This window comes from Oncorhynchus masou, chromosome 2 (genome assembly GCF_036934945.1).
Source record: "Oncorhynchus masou masou isolate Uvic2021 chromosome 2, UVic_Omas_1.1, whole genome shotgun sequence".
Taxonomy (NCBI): Eukaryota; Metazoa; Chordata; class Actinopteri; order Salmoniformes; family Salmonidae; genus Oncorhynchus; species Oncorhynchus masou.
Window position 1 is genome coordinate 1562861 of NC_088213.1, and position 15205 is coordinate 1578065.

General features: G+C 42.2%; 1 protein-coding gene across 1 annotated transcript in view; it reads right to left on the reverse strand.

Annotated features, from left to right (window-relative positions):
* Positions 1-11207: 11207 nt before the first annotated feature.
* LOC135552108 (solute carrier organic anion transporter family member 3A1-like) overlaps positions 11208-15205 on the reverse strand; it is a 186034-nt gene continuing 182036 nt past the window's right edge. Inside the window, exons 3-4 of the mRNA XM_064983522.1 lie at positions 12546-12610; positions 11208-11770 (exon numbers count right to left, since the gene is read on the reverse strand). Of these exons, the coding sequence (XP_064839594.1) occupies positions 11394-11770; positions 12546-12610 (442 nt within the window). The 3' untranslated portion in view covers positions 11208-11393. The remainder of the gene's footprint in view (positions 11771-12545; positions 12611-15205) is intronic.

A 15205-nucleotide genomic window follows, 5' to 3' on the forward strand; every position in this document is an offset into this window, starting at 1 on the left:
CCTCTGGTCTAAAAAATACAGTGCCTTGCGAAAGTATTCGGCCCCCTTGAACTTTGCGACCTTTTGCCACATTTCAGGCTTCAAACATAAAGATATAAAACTGTATTTTTTTGTGAAGAATCAACAACAAGTGGGACACAATCATGAAGTGTAACGACATTTATTGGATATTTCAAACTTTTTTAACAAATCAAAAACTGAAAAATTGGGCGTGCAAAATTATTCAGCCCCTTTACTTTCAGTGCAGCAAACTCTCTCCAGAAGTTCAGTGAGGATCTCTGAATGATCCAATGTTGACCTAAATGACTAATGATGATAAATACAATCCACCTGTGTGTAATCAAGTCTCCATATAAATGCACCTGCACTGTGAGTCTCAGAGGTCCGTTAAAAGCGCAGAGAGCATCATGAAGAACAAGGAACACACCAGGCAGGTCCGAGATACTGTTGTGAAGAAGTTTAAAGTCGGATTTGGATACAAAAAGATTTCCCAAGCTTTAAACATCCCAAGGAGCACTGTGCAAGCGATAATATTGAAATGGAAGGAGTATCAGACCACTGCAAATCTACCAAGACCTGGCCGTCCCTCTAAACTTTCAGCTCATACAAGGAGAAGACTGATCAGAGATGCAGCCAAGAGGCCCATGATCACTCTTGATGAACTGCAGAGATCTACAGCTGAGGTGGGAGACTCTGTCCATAGCACAACAATCAGTCTTATATTGCACAAATCTGGCCTTTATGGAAGAGTGGCAAGAAGACAGCCATTTCTTAAAGATATCCATAAAAAGTGTTGTTTAAAGTTTGTCACAAGCCACCTGGGAGACACACCAAACATGTGGAAGAAGGTGCTCTGGTCAGATGAAACCAAAATTGAACTTTTTGGCAACAATGCAAAACGTTATGTTTGGCGTAAAAGCAACACAGCTCATCACCCTGAACACACCATACCCACTGTCAAACATGGTGGTGGCAGCATCATGGTTTGGGCCTGCTTTTCTTCAGCAGGGACAGGGAAGATGGTTAAAATTGATGAGAAGATGGATGGAGCCAAATACAGGACCATTCTGGAAGAAAACCTGATGGAGTCTGCAAAAGACCTGAGACTGGGACGGAGATTTGTCTTCCAACAAGACAATGATCCAAAACATGAAGCAAAATCTACAATGGAATGGTTCAAAAATAAACATATCCAGCTGTTAGAATGGCCAAGTCAAAGTCCAGACCTGAATCCAATCGAGAATCTGTGGAAAGAACTGAAAACTGCTGTTCACAAATGCTCTCCATCCAACCTCACTGAGCTCGAGCTGTTTTGCAAGGAGGAATGGGAAAAAATTTCAGTCTCTCGATGTGCAAAACTGATAGAGACATACCCCAAGCGACTTACAGCTGTAATCGCAGCAAAAGGTGGCGCTACAAAGTATTAACTTAAGGGGGCTGAATAATTTTGCACGCCCAATTTTTCAGTTTTTGATTTGTTCAAAAAGTTTGAAATATCCAATAAATGTCGTTCCACTTCATGATTGTGTCCCACTTGTTGTTGATTCTTCACAAAAAATACAGTTTTATATCTTTATGTTTGAAGCCTGAAATGTGGCAAAAGGTCGCAAAGTTCAAGGGGGCCGAATACTCTCGCAAGGCACTGTATATCCCAATGCCCCAGGGCAGTAATTGGGGACATTGCCCTGTGTAGGGTGCCGTCTTTTGGATCAGACTTTAAAAGGGTGCCCTGACAAAATTCCCAATCTGGCCCTAATACAATCCCCAGTTTCCAATTGGCTCATTCATCACCCCTCCTCTCCTCTGTAACTATTCCCCAGGTCGCTGCTGTAAAATATGTTTTCAGTTAACTTACCTGGTAAAATAAGGGTTCAATAAAATGTGGTGATGTTTTGTCTGTGGCTCTGTTTTCAACACACGGCAGACCAGGAACTGGATATAGTCCTAACAATGTGGTGATGTTTTCAGACCAGGAACTGGATATAGTCTTAACAATGTGGTGATGTTTTCAGCTTAACAATGTGGTGATGTTTTCAGACCAGGAACTGGATATGGTCTTAACAATGTGGTGATGTTTTCAGACCAGGAACTGGATATAGTCTTAACAGTGTGGTGATGTTTTCAGCTTAACAGTGTGGTGATGTTTTCAGACCAGGAACTGGATATAGTCCTAACAATGTGGTGATGTTTTCAGACCAGGAACTGGATATAGTCTTAACAGTGTGGTGATGTTTTCAGCTTAACAGTGTGGTGATGTTTTCAGACCAGGAACTGGATATAGTCTTAACAATGTGGTGATGTTTTCAGACCAGGAACTGGATATAGTCCTAACAATGTGGTGATGTTTTCAGACCAGGAACTGGATATAGTCTTAACAATGTGGTGATGTTTTCAGACCAGGAACTGGATATTGTCTTAACAATGTGGTGATGTTTTCAGACCAGGAACTGGATATAGTCCTAACAGTGTGGTGATGTTTTCAGACCAGGAACTGGATATAGTCTTAACAATGTGGTGATGTTTTCAGACCAGGAACTGGATATAGTCCTAACAATGTGGTGATGTTTTCAGACCAGGAACTGGATATAGTCCTAACAGTGTGGTGATGTTTTCAGACCAGGAACTGGATATAGTCTTAACAGTGTGGTGATGTTTTCAGCTTAACAGTGTGGTGATGTTTTCAGACCAGGAACTGGATATAGTCCTAACAATGTGGTGATGTTTTCAGACCAGGAACTGGATATAGTCTTAACAGTGTGGTGATGTTTTCAGACCAGGAACTGGATATAGTCTTAACAATGTGGTGATGTTTTCAGACCAGGAACTGGATATAGTCTTAACAATGTGGTGATGTTTTCAGACCAGGAACTGGATATGGTCCTAACAATGTGGTGATGTTTTCAGACCAGGAACTGGATATAGTCCTAACAATGTGGTGATGTTTTCAGACCAGGAACTGGATATAGTCCTAACAGTGTGGTGATGTTTTCAGACCAGGAACTGGATATAGTCTTAACAATGTGGTGATGTTTTCAGACCAGGAACTGGATATAGTCCTAACAATGTGGTGATGTTTTCAGACCAGGAACTGGATATAGTCTTAACAATGTGGTGATGTTTTCAGACCAGGAACTGGATATAGTCCTAACAATGTGGTGATGTTTTCAGACCAGGAACTGGATATAGTCTTAACAATGTGGTGATGTTTTCAGACCAGGAACTGGATATAGTCCTAACAATGTGGTGATGTTTTCAGCTTAACAATGTGGTGATGTTTTCAGACCAGGAACTGGATATAGTCCTAACAGTGTGGTGATGTTTTCAGACCAGGAACTGGATATAGTCCTAACAATGTGGTGATGTTTTCAGACCAGGAACTGGATATAGTCCTAACAATGTGGTGATGTTTTCAGACCAGGAACTGGATATAGTCTTAACAATGTGGTGATGTTTTCAGACCAGGAACTGGATATAGTCCTAACAATGTGGTGATGTTTTCAGACCAGGAACTGGATATAGTCCTAACAATGTGGTGATGTTTTCAGCTTAACAATGTGGTGATGTTTTCAGACCAGGAACTGGATATAGTCCTAACAATGTGGTGATGTTTTCAGACCAGGAACTGGATATAGTCTTAACAATGTGGTGATGTTTTCAGACCAGGAACTGGATATAGTCCTAACAATGTGGTGATGTTTTCAGACCAGGAACTGGATATAGTCTTAACAATGTGGTGATGTTTTCAGACCAGGAACTGGATATAGTCTTAACAATGTGGTGATGTTTTCAGACCAGGAACTGGATATTGTCTTAACAATGTGGTGATGTTTTCAGCTTAACAATGTGGTGATGTTTTCAGACCAGGAACTGGATATAGTCTTAACAATGTGGTGATGTTTTCAGACCAGGAACTGGATATAGTCCTAACAATGTGGTGATGTTTTCAGCTTAACAATGTGGTGATGTTTTCAGACCAGGAACTTCAATGTCAAAATTGCTCTGAATAGTAATTTTCCAGAGGGTCTGAATACTTTTGTAAATAAGTTTTACTTTTTAATTGCAGAAATGTCTAAAAACCTGTTTTCGCTTTGTCATTATGGGATATTACGTGTAGATTGACGAGAACATGTTTTTATTTAATCCATTTTAGAATAAGGCTGTTACCTCAATCGGAAATTACATTTAAATTTCATTCGTGCTGGAATGTGGCCCTTCCACGGTTCCAGAATGAATCTCGCCTGAACCCTCTAGAATTAGAATGAGTGACCCAATTCAACATCTATTCGATGTTGGTTCAATGTCATTTAATTAACAATGTTCCGACAGACATAAATACAAATAAAATTGTTAAATTACGAGCCTATTTGGTTTAGCCACGGAAAAAGCGAGGAACCTTCCCGCTAGCCATGTTTGGCTGAGATATTGGATGAGCTGGATTTGCCGGGAGAAGAGTTTGGATTGTCGCATGCTTCTGTCTATAACGTGAGCTGCTCAGTATGTGTTAATAGTCCTTTCTACCATGCTGTTTTTGAAAGATATAACGTTAGCCATCGAGAACTACAAAAGTTTTGCTACTTTTATGCCCTGAATTTAGCAGGCACTATCAACAGATCATTTGGAAAAAGTGATTGGCTACTTTCTGTACATGCCCCGGTCAGTGTGAACCGGAGTGACTTGACACAACCGCTGCCAAACAAGATGTAGCTACAAACAGAACAGAGTTAAATATTTCCAGTCTACCGTAAAGCGTTCACCCATATATACGGGTCAGAGTCTAGCTACATTTTCAGTTATTCCAAGTTTCTAATTTTGTCAGAAAGTAATTTTCATTGCAGTTTAAAGCGTACTGTGCGCTAGCTAACGTTACATGTATAGGAGGCAGTGGGTTAAACCGCTAGACCACCCTGGGCCATAATCTCATGTCATTATCTATATTATTATAATGTCATTACCTATCTATCTATATTATTATAATGTCATTATCTATCTATGCTATAATAACATGTCATTATCTATGTATATTATTATGTCATTATCTATCTATATCATTATCGATATATTATTAGAATGTCATTGTCTATCTGTTATTATAACATGCCATTATCTATCTATGTTACTATATTGTCATTATCGATCTGTTATTATGTCATTATCAGTCTATGGTATTATAATATGTCATTATCTATTTAGATTATTACAATGTCATTATCTATGTTATTATGTCATTGTCAATCTATATTATATATATTTTAAATTGGACTGTACACTTGTTTATTCCATGTGTAACTCTGTGTTGTTGTTTGTGTCGCACTGCTTTGCTTTATCTTGGCCAGGTATCAGTTGTAAATGAGAACTTGTTCTCAACTAGCTTACCTGGTTAAATAAAGGTGAAAAAAAACGTTATTATACTGTCATTATTTATCTATGTTATTATAATGTCATTATCTATCTTGTCTGATAGATAGTGTTTGCTATGAATTTAATCATGGTAATGTTACCATGGTAACATTTATTTTAAATGGTGCATAGCCGAAAAGGGGCCATGGGATTGAATCCCAACCTTAGTATGACTGTAAGAGGTTGACTGTAAGAGGCTGTATGACTGTAAGAGGTTGACTGTAAGAGGCTGTATGACTGTAAGAGGTTGACTGTAAGAGGCTGTATGACTGTAAGAGGTTGACTGTAAGAGGCTGTATGACTGTAAGAGGTTGACTGTAAGAGGCTGTATGACTGTAAGAGGTTGACTGTAAGAGGCTGTATGACTGTAAGAGGGGATGGATGGAAGAGCTCCTTTCATATGCCCAACAATGCCATCTGCCGGACAGGAAGGGAAAATACTGTATGTCATAAACAGAAACTTCTCTTTTTATTGAACAATAACAATATATTGTTCAATATAACATATTTTTCAACAGGAACTTAATATATTATTTCTAGTATAATACTGTAATAGAACATCAACAGACAGTAGCCTATAAATACTGTGTTGCAGTAAGGAGGACCAACAAGGCATAGTAAAAACTAAAATAGTATTTAATGTATTTACAATGAACATACAATCATGTCATATTTTACAAGTTATATACAGATAAAAGGGGGGTGACAGACTCCTAAGGGACACGGACACCGGGAGGACGAGCAACGAGGTGCGCAGGAGAAGTGCGTCGTCGAACAACGGAACAGTCCACTCAGAGAATCCCCGGAGATCACCCCCACGTAATTACATCATTATATTCTGACCCATAAAAGCGGCAGTTTGAGGCAAGGCTAGGGTTAGAATAGCATAGACTCCAACACCATCATTAAGTTTTCTGATGACACAACAGTGGTAGGCCTGATCACAGACAACGATGAAACAGCCTATAGGGAGGAGGTCAGAGACCTGGCAGTGTGGTGCAGGACAACAACCTCTCCCTCAATGTGAGCAAGACAAAGGAGCTGATTGTGAACTATAGGAAAAGGCGGGCCGAACAGGTCCCCATTAACATCAACGGGGCTGTAGTGGAGCGGGCTGAGACTTTCAATTTCCTTGGTGTCCACATCACCAATGATCTATCATGGTCCACACACATCAAGACAGTCGTGAAGAGGACACGACAAAACCTTTTCCCTCTCAGGAGACTGAAAAGATTTGACATGGGTCCCCAGATCCTCAACAAGTTCTACAGCTGCACCAATGAGAGCATCCTGACCGGTTGCATCACTGCCTGGTATGGCGCTACAGAGGGTAGTGAGTACAGCCCAGTACATCACTGGGGCCAAGCTTCCTGCAATCTAGGACCAATATAATAGGTAGTGTCAGAGCAAAGCCCATAAAATCGTCAGAGACTCCAGTCACCCAAGTCATAGACTGTTCTCTTTGCTACCGCACGGCAAGTCAAGGGCCAAAGGCTCCTTAACAGCTTCTACCCCCAAGCCATAAGACTGCTGAACTATTAATCAAATGGCCACCGGACTATTTACATTGACCCCCTCCATTTGTTTTGTACACTGCTGCTACTCACTGTTTATTATCTATGCATAGTCACTTCACCCCTACCTACATGTACAAATTATCTCTAAACTGTATCCCCGCACACTGACTCGGTACCGGTACCCCCTGTATATAGCCTTGTTATAGTTATGTTATTGTGTTTTTTTAAACTATTTTTTACTTTCGTTTTTTTGGTAAATATTTTCTTAACTCTTCTTGAACTGCACTGTTTGTTAAGGGCTTGTAAGTAAGCATTTCACAGTAAGGTCTACACTTGTATTCGGCGCATGTGACAAATACGATTTGATTTGATCAGAGTTCACCATTTAAATGAGGCCCCAGGTCACTACACTGAGCCCTAGATTCTATCAGATCAGTGTTAACCCACAGTAACACAGGGTTCACCATCTAAATGAGCCCTAGATTCTATCAGATCAGTGTTAACCCACAGTAACACAGAGTTCACCATCTAAATGAGCACTAGATTCTATCAGATCAGTGTTAACCCACAGTAACACAGAGTTCACCATCTAAATGAGCCCTAGATTCTATCAGATCAGTGTTAACCCACATCATTTTTTTGTTTAGGCGATGTTGGAGGTGTGCATTGGAACAGTCACATCCACAAGCGGCTCCCAGCGTTATACCTATCACAGACATTGCCATAGGATGCACCAATTCTTCCAATGACTTCCAATGAATGGAAGTTTACAAGTACAGTAGAGTTCCAGTCATTTTGCTAACGCTAGTTAGCATTGGCTCGCAAAATGACCTCCAACTTCCTCCATACTGCCGAGACATAGAAATGGTATCCACAAATTAATCTGACTCTGGGGAAGCAGAAAAAAATGCCAGAAATTGGCAGTATGGCTTTAACGCTGATCTGATTGAATGTAGGCCTGAGTTGGGCCTTGGTCCTACTATAACCTGGTCCTACTATAACCTGGTCCTACATCCCTTGGTACTCTGTCCTACTATAACCTGGTCCTACATCCCTTGGTACTCTGTCCTACTATAACCTGGTCCTACTATAACCTGGTCCTACATCCCTTGGTACTCTGTCCTACTATAACCTGGTCCTACTATAACATGGTCCTACTATAACCTGGTCCTACTATAACATGGTCCTACTATAACCTGGTCCTACTATAACATGGTCCTACTATAACATGGTCCTACTATAAACTGGTCCTACTATAACCTGGTCCTACTATAACATGGTCCTACATCCCTTGGTACTCTGTCCTACTATAACCTGGTCCTACTATAACCTGGTCCTACATCCCTTGGTACTCTGTCCTACTATAACCTGGTCCTTCTATAACCTGGTCCTTCTATAACCTGGTCCTACTATAACCTGGTCCTACTATAACCTGGTCCTACTATAACCTGGTCCTAATATATCCTGGTCCTACTATAACCTGGTCCTACTATAACATGGTCCTAATATAACCTGGTCCTACTATCACATGGTCCTACTATAACCTGGTCCTACATCACTTGGTACTCTGTCCTACTATAACCTGGTCCTACTATAACCTGGTCCTAATATAACCTGGTCCTACTATAACCTGGTCCTAATATAACATGGTCCTACTATAACATGGTCCTAATATAACCTGGTCCTACTATCACATGGTCCTACTATAACATGGTCCTACATCCCTTGGTACTCTGTCCTACTATAACCTGGTCCTACTATAACCTGGTCCTACATCCCTTGGTACTCTGTCCTACTATAACCTGGTCCTACTATAACCTGGTCCTACATCCCTTGGTACTCTGTCCTACTATAACCTGGTCCTACTATAACATGGTCCTACTATAACCTGGTCCTACTATAACATGGTCCTACTATAACCTGGTCCTACTATAACCTGGTCCTACTATAACATGGTCCTACTATAACATGGTCCTACTATAAACTGGTCCTACTATAACCTGGTCCTACTATAACATGGTCCTACATCCCTTGGTACTATGTCCTACTATAACCTGGTCCTACTATAACCTGGTCCTACATCCCTTGGTACTCTGTCCTACTATAACCTGGTCCTTCTATAACCTGGTCCTACTATAACCTGGTCCAACTTTAACCTAGTCCTACTACAACATGGTCCTACTATAACCTGGTCCTACTATAACCTGGTCCTACTATAACCTGGTCCTAATATAACCTGGTCCTACTATAACATGGTCCTAATATAACCTGGTCCTACTATAACCTGGTCCTACATCCCTTGGTACTCTGTCCTACTATAACCTGGTCCTACTATAACCTGGTCCTACATCCCTTGGTACTCTGTCCTACTATAACATGGTCCTACTATAACATGGTCCTACTATAAACTGGTCCTACTATAACATGGTCCTACATCCCTTGGTACTCTGTCCTACTACCACCGCCTGGTACGGCAACTGCCCCGCCCTCAACCGTAAGGCTCTCCAGAGGGTAGTGAGGTCTGCACAACGCATCACCGGGGGCAAACTACCTGCCCTCCAGGACACCTACACCACCCGATGTTACAGGAAGGCCATAAAGATCATCAAGGACATCAACCACCCGAGCCACTGCCTGATCACCCCGCTATCATCCAGAAGGCGAGGTCAGTACAGGTGCATCAAAGCTGGGACCGAGAGACTGAAAAACAGCTTCTATCTCAAGGCCATCAGACTGTTAAACAGCCACCACTAACATTGAGTGGCTGCTGCCAACACACTGACACTGACTCAACTCCAGCCACTTTAATAATGGGAATTGATGGGAATGATGTAAATATATCACTAGCCACTTTAAACAATGCTACCTTATATAATGTTACTTACCCTACATTATTCATCTCATATGCATACGTATATACTGTACTCTATATCATCGACTGCATCCTTATGTAATACATGTATCACTAGCCACTTTAACTATGCCACTTTGTTTACATACTCATCTCATATGTATATACTGTACTCGATACCATCTACTGTATCTTGCCTATGCTGCTCTGTACCATCACTCATTCATATATCCTTATGTACATATTCTTTATCCCCTTACACTGTGTATAAGACAGTAGTTTAGGAATTGTTAGTTAGATTACTTGTTGGTTATTACTGCATTGTCGGAACTAGAAGCACAAGCATTTCGCTACACTCGCATTAACATCTGCTAACCATGTGTATGTGACAAATAAAATTTGATTTGATTTGATTTGGTGGAACTCTAACCTGCAAACCCACTAGCCTGCTGGTAAACCTGTCTATCATCTGTGGTGGAACTCTAACCTGCTAACCCACTAGCCTGCTGGTAAACCTGTCTATCATCTGTGGTGGAACTCTAACCTGCTAACCCACTAGCCTGCTGGTAAACCTGTCTATCATCTGTGGTGGAACTCTAACCTGCTAACCCACTAGCCTGCTGGTAAACCTGTCTGTCAAATGAAACATTGGTTTAATGGCAGGTTCAACTAGCCCCTCCTTTAAGAGGATGGACGAGGACCAAACAACCAGTCAGAATAAAAAGACAATCATAAGCCGAAATCATTCAGATGATCTAGTGGGGATGCTTTCATATGTTCATTGGGACTGGTTGGAACTGAAAGAGATTTCCTATGATATGTAGAGCTGAGGAGAACAGACACTCTGAGGTGGATTAGGTCAGGACTGACCCTGTCTATGTGCACCCAGAGAGGACAACACATGACAGACGACAACAACTCCACCTCCTGTGGCCCTGACAAAAACCACTGAATTCTACCCAGCCAGTACTACCACTGTGTTGTCTGGCTCAGAACAATCATCCCAGGAGGAGACCTGTTAATGTGGATAAAACTGATCAGAAATGTCTATTAAAGACCAGAATAAAGAGTGAATAGTAGTGTGTTGTGATGGCAACAGCAGTCAGCCAGCAAGCCAGCCAGTTAGCTTGCCAGTCAGCCAGAAAGCCAGTTAGCTTGCCAGCCAGCCAGTTAGCTTGCCAGTCAGCCAGCCAGCCAGTTAGCCAGCCAGTTAGCTTGCAGTCAGGCAGCCAGCCAGCCAGTCAGCCAGCTTGCCAGTCAGGCAGCCAGCTAGTCAGCCAGCTTGCCAGTCAGGCAGCCAGCCAGTAGATTAGCTTGCCAGTCAGGCAGCCAACCAGTCAGCCAGCCAACCAGTCAGCCAGCTTGCCAGTCAGGCAGCCAGCCAGTAGGTTAGCTTGCCAGTCAGGCAGCCAGCCAGTAGATTAGCTTGCCAGTCAGGCAGCCAGCCAGTCAGCCAGCTTGCCAGTCAGGCAGCCAGCCAGTAGGTTAGCTTACCAGTCAGGCAGCCAGCCAGTAGGTTAGCTTGCCAGTCAGGCAGTCAGCCAGCTTTCCAGTCAGGCAGCCAGCCAGTTAGTTAGCTTGCCAGACAGGCAGCCAGCCTGTTAGTCGGCCCCCGGGTCTTGGAGAAACTATAAAACAGACTCCATGTTATAACTCATCTCTGGTTCCTCCAGGTTATATATAAATGTTGTCCGGTTGCCTGGGTTCTGGGTGATCTCCTTGCCCAGGTTGTCCAGAGTCACGTTAGAGGCAAACAGCTGGGTGGGAGTCAGGTAGCCTTCACTGTTCTTAATGTATTTCTTATAGTTGGTCCGGAGACACTGCCAAGTGGTGGTGTAAAGGATGAAGGCGGTGGACTTGAGAGCGATGGCGATACTCACGTAGAGGTGTCGATAGGCCACGTTGTCGTACAGCATGCAGGCTCCCTTGTCTCCACAGACTGTGGACCAGAACAGGCAGGTGGAGTCGATGCCCATGCCGAAGATCAGAGGGGGAGGGATGAAACCTGGGAGGAGAGGGAACATAGATCAGACATTAGACCCAAACCTTAGATGCTGTGATTGTCTGGTTTGCTTGGTTCATTGTGGCTTGAAAATGCAAACAATAGATCAGCCATCATACTTAAACACATACAGTATAGCTAACATTACATGTAATGGATTCAGCTTGGTTTGTATTGTACATAAACAATGGAATAAAAGCCATGTTATTGATGACAGTGATCTCCTACCTAGTAGTCTCAGGCCCAGAAACATGTTATTGATGACAGTGATCTCCTACCTAGTAGTCTCAGGCCCAGAAACATGTTATTGATGACAGTCATCTCCGACCTAGTAGTCTCAGGCCCAGAAACATGTTATTGATGACAGTGATCTCCTACCTAGTAGTCTCAGGCCCAGAAACATGTTATTGATGACAGTGATCTCCTACCTAGTAGTCTCAGGCCCAGAAACATGTTATTGATGACAGTGATCTCCTACCTAGTATTCTCAGGCCCAGAAACATGCTATTGATGACAGTGATCTCCTACCTAGTAGTCTCAGGCCCAGAAACATGTTATTGATGACAGTGATCTCCTACCTAGTAGTCTCAGGCCCAGAAACATGTTATTGATGACAGTGATCTCCTACCTAGTAGTCTCAGGCCCAGAAACATGTTATTGATGACAGTGATCTCCTACCTCGTAGTCTCAGGCCCAGAAACATGTTATTGATGACAGTGATCTCCTACCTCGTAGTCTCAGGCCCAGAAACATGTTATTGATTACAGTGATCTCCTACCTAGTAGTCTCAGGCCCAGAAACAGAACTCCAAGAGCGTAGGATTTTAGCTCAGGGCTCACTGTTCTGAAAACACAAAGAAACATACTATAGAAAGCAGTCAAAATGTACAGCAGCAAGCCTTTACAGCAGCAGCATAGTAACAGCAGCATAGTAACTGCAGCAAGCCATTACAGCAGCATAGTTACAGCAGCATAGTAACAGCAGCATAGTAACAGCAGCAGGCCATTACAGCAGCATAGTAACAGCAGCATAGTAACAGCAGCATAGCCATTACAGCAGCATAGTAACAGCAGCATAGTAACAGCAGCATAGTTACAGCAGCATAGCAAGCCATTACAGCAGCAGTAACAGCAGCATAGTTACAGCATAGCATAGCCATTACAGCAGCATAGTAATAGCAGCATAGTAACAGCAGCATAGTAACAGCAGCAGCAGCATAGTAACAGCAGCAGGCCATTACAGCAGCATAGTAACAGCAGCAAGTTACAGCAGCATAGTAACAGCAGCATAGTAACAGCAGCATAGTAACAGCAGCAGCCATTACAGCAGCATAGTAACAATGACATAGTAACAGCAGCATAGCCAACAGCAGCATAGTAACAGCAGCATAGTAACAGCAGCATAGTAAAGCAGCAAGCATAGTAACAGCAGCAAAGCCATAACAGCAGCATAGTAACAGCAGCATAGCAGCATAGTAACAGCAGCAAGCCATTACAGCAGCATAGTAACAGCAACAAACCATTACAGCAGCATAGTAACAGCAGCATAGTAACAGCAGCATAGTAACAGCAGCATATTAACAGCAGCATAGTAACAGCAGCATAGTAACAGCAGCATAGGCCATTACAGCAGCATAGTAACAGCAGCATAGTAAACAGCAGGTCATTACAGCAGCATTAACAGCAGCATAGTAACAGCAGCATAGTAACAGTAACAGCAGCATAATAGCAGCATAGTAACAGCAGCATAGTAACAGCAGCATAGTAACAGCAGCATAATAAAGCCATTAACAGCAGCATAGTAACAGCAGCATAGTAACAGCAGCATAGTAACAGCAGCATAGTAACAGCAGCATAATAACAGCAGCATAGTAACAGCAGCATAGTAACAGCAGCATAGTAACAGCAGCATAGTAACAGCAGCATAGTAACAGCAGCATAATAACAGCAGCATAATAACAGCAGCATAGTAACAGCAGCATAGTAACAGCAGCATAGTAGTAACAGCAGCATAGTAACAGCAGCATAAGTAACAGCAGCATAGTAACAGCAGCATAGTAACAGCAGCATAGTAACAGCAGCATAATAACAGCAGCATAGTAACAGCAGCATAGTAACAGCAGCATAGTAACAGCAGCAGTAGCATAATAACAGCAGCAAGTAACATCAGCATAACAGCAGCATAATAACAGCAGCATAATAACAGCAGCATATAACAGCAGCATAGTAACAGCATAGTAACATAGTAACAGCAGCATAATAACAGCATAATAACAGCAGCATAGTAACATCAGCATAATAACAGCAGCATAGTAACAGCAGCATAAGTAACAGCAGCATAGTAACAGCAGCATAGTAACAGCAGCATAATAACAGCAGCATAGTAACAGCAGCATAGTAACAGCAGCATAATAACAGCAGCATAATAACAGCAGCATAGTAACAGCAGCATAGTAACAGCAGCATAATAAGCAGCAGCATAGTAACAGCAGCATAGTAACAGCAGCATAGCATAACAGCAGCATAGTAACAACAGCATATAACAGCAGCATAGTAACAGCAGCATAGTAACAGCAGCATAGTAACAGCAGCATAATAACAGCAGCATAGTAACAGCAGCATAGTAACAGCAGCAGGTCAACAGCAGCATAGTAACAGCAGCATAATACAGCAGCATAGTAACAGCAACGGCATAGTAACAGCAGCAAGCCATTACAGCAGCATAGTAACAGCAGCATATTAACATTACAGCATAGTAACAGCAGCATAATAACAGCGGCATAGTAACACGGCAGCATAATAACAGCAGCATAGTAACAGCAGCATAGTAACAGCAGCATAGTAACAGCATAGTAACAGCAGCATAGTCATAACAGCAGCATAGTAACAGCAGCATAGTAACAGCAGCATAGTAACAGCAGCATAGTAACAGCAGCATAGTAACAGCAGCATAGTAAACAGCAGGTCATTACAGCATAGTAACAGCAGCATAATAACAGCAGCATAATAACAGCAGCATAGTAACAGCAGCATAGTAACAGCAGCATAGTAACAGCAGCATAGTAACAGCAGCATAGTAACAGCAGCATAGTAACAGCAGCATAATAACAGCAGCATAGTAACAGCAGCATAGTAACAGCAGCATAGTAACAGCAGCATAGTAACAGCAGCATAGTAACAGCAGCATAGTAACAGCAGCATAGTAACAGCAGCATAGTAACAGCAGCATAATAACAGCAGCATAATAACAGCAGCATAGTAACAGCATAATAACAGCAGCATAGTAACAGCAGCATAGTAACAGCAGCATAGTAACAGCAGCATAGTAACAGCAGCAGTAACAGCATAATAACAGCATAATAACAGCAGCATAGTAACAGCAGCATAATAACAGCAGCATAATAACAGCAGCATAGTAACAGCAGCATAGTAACAGCAG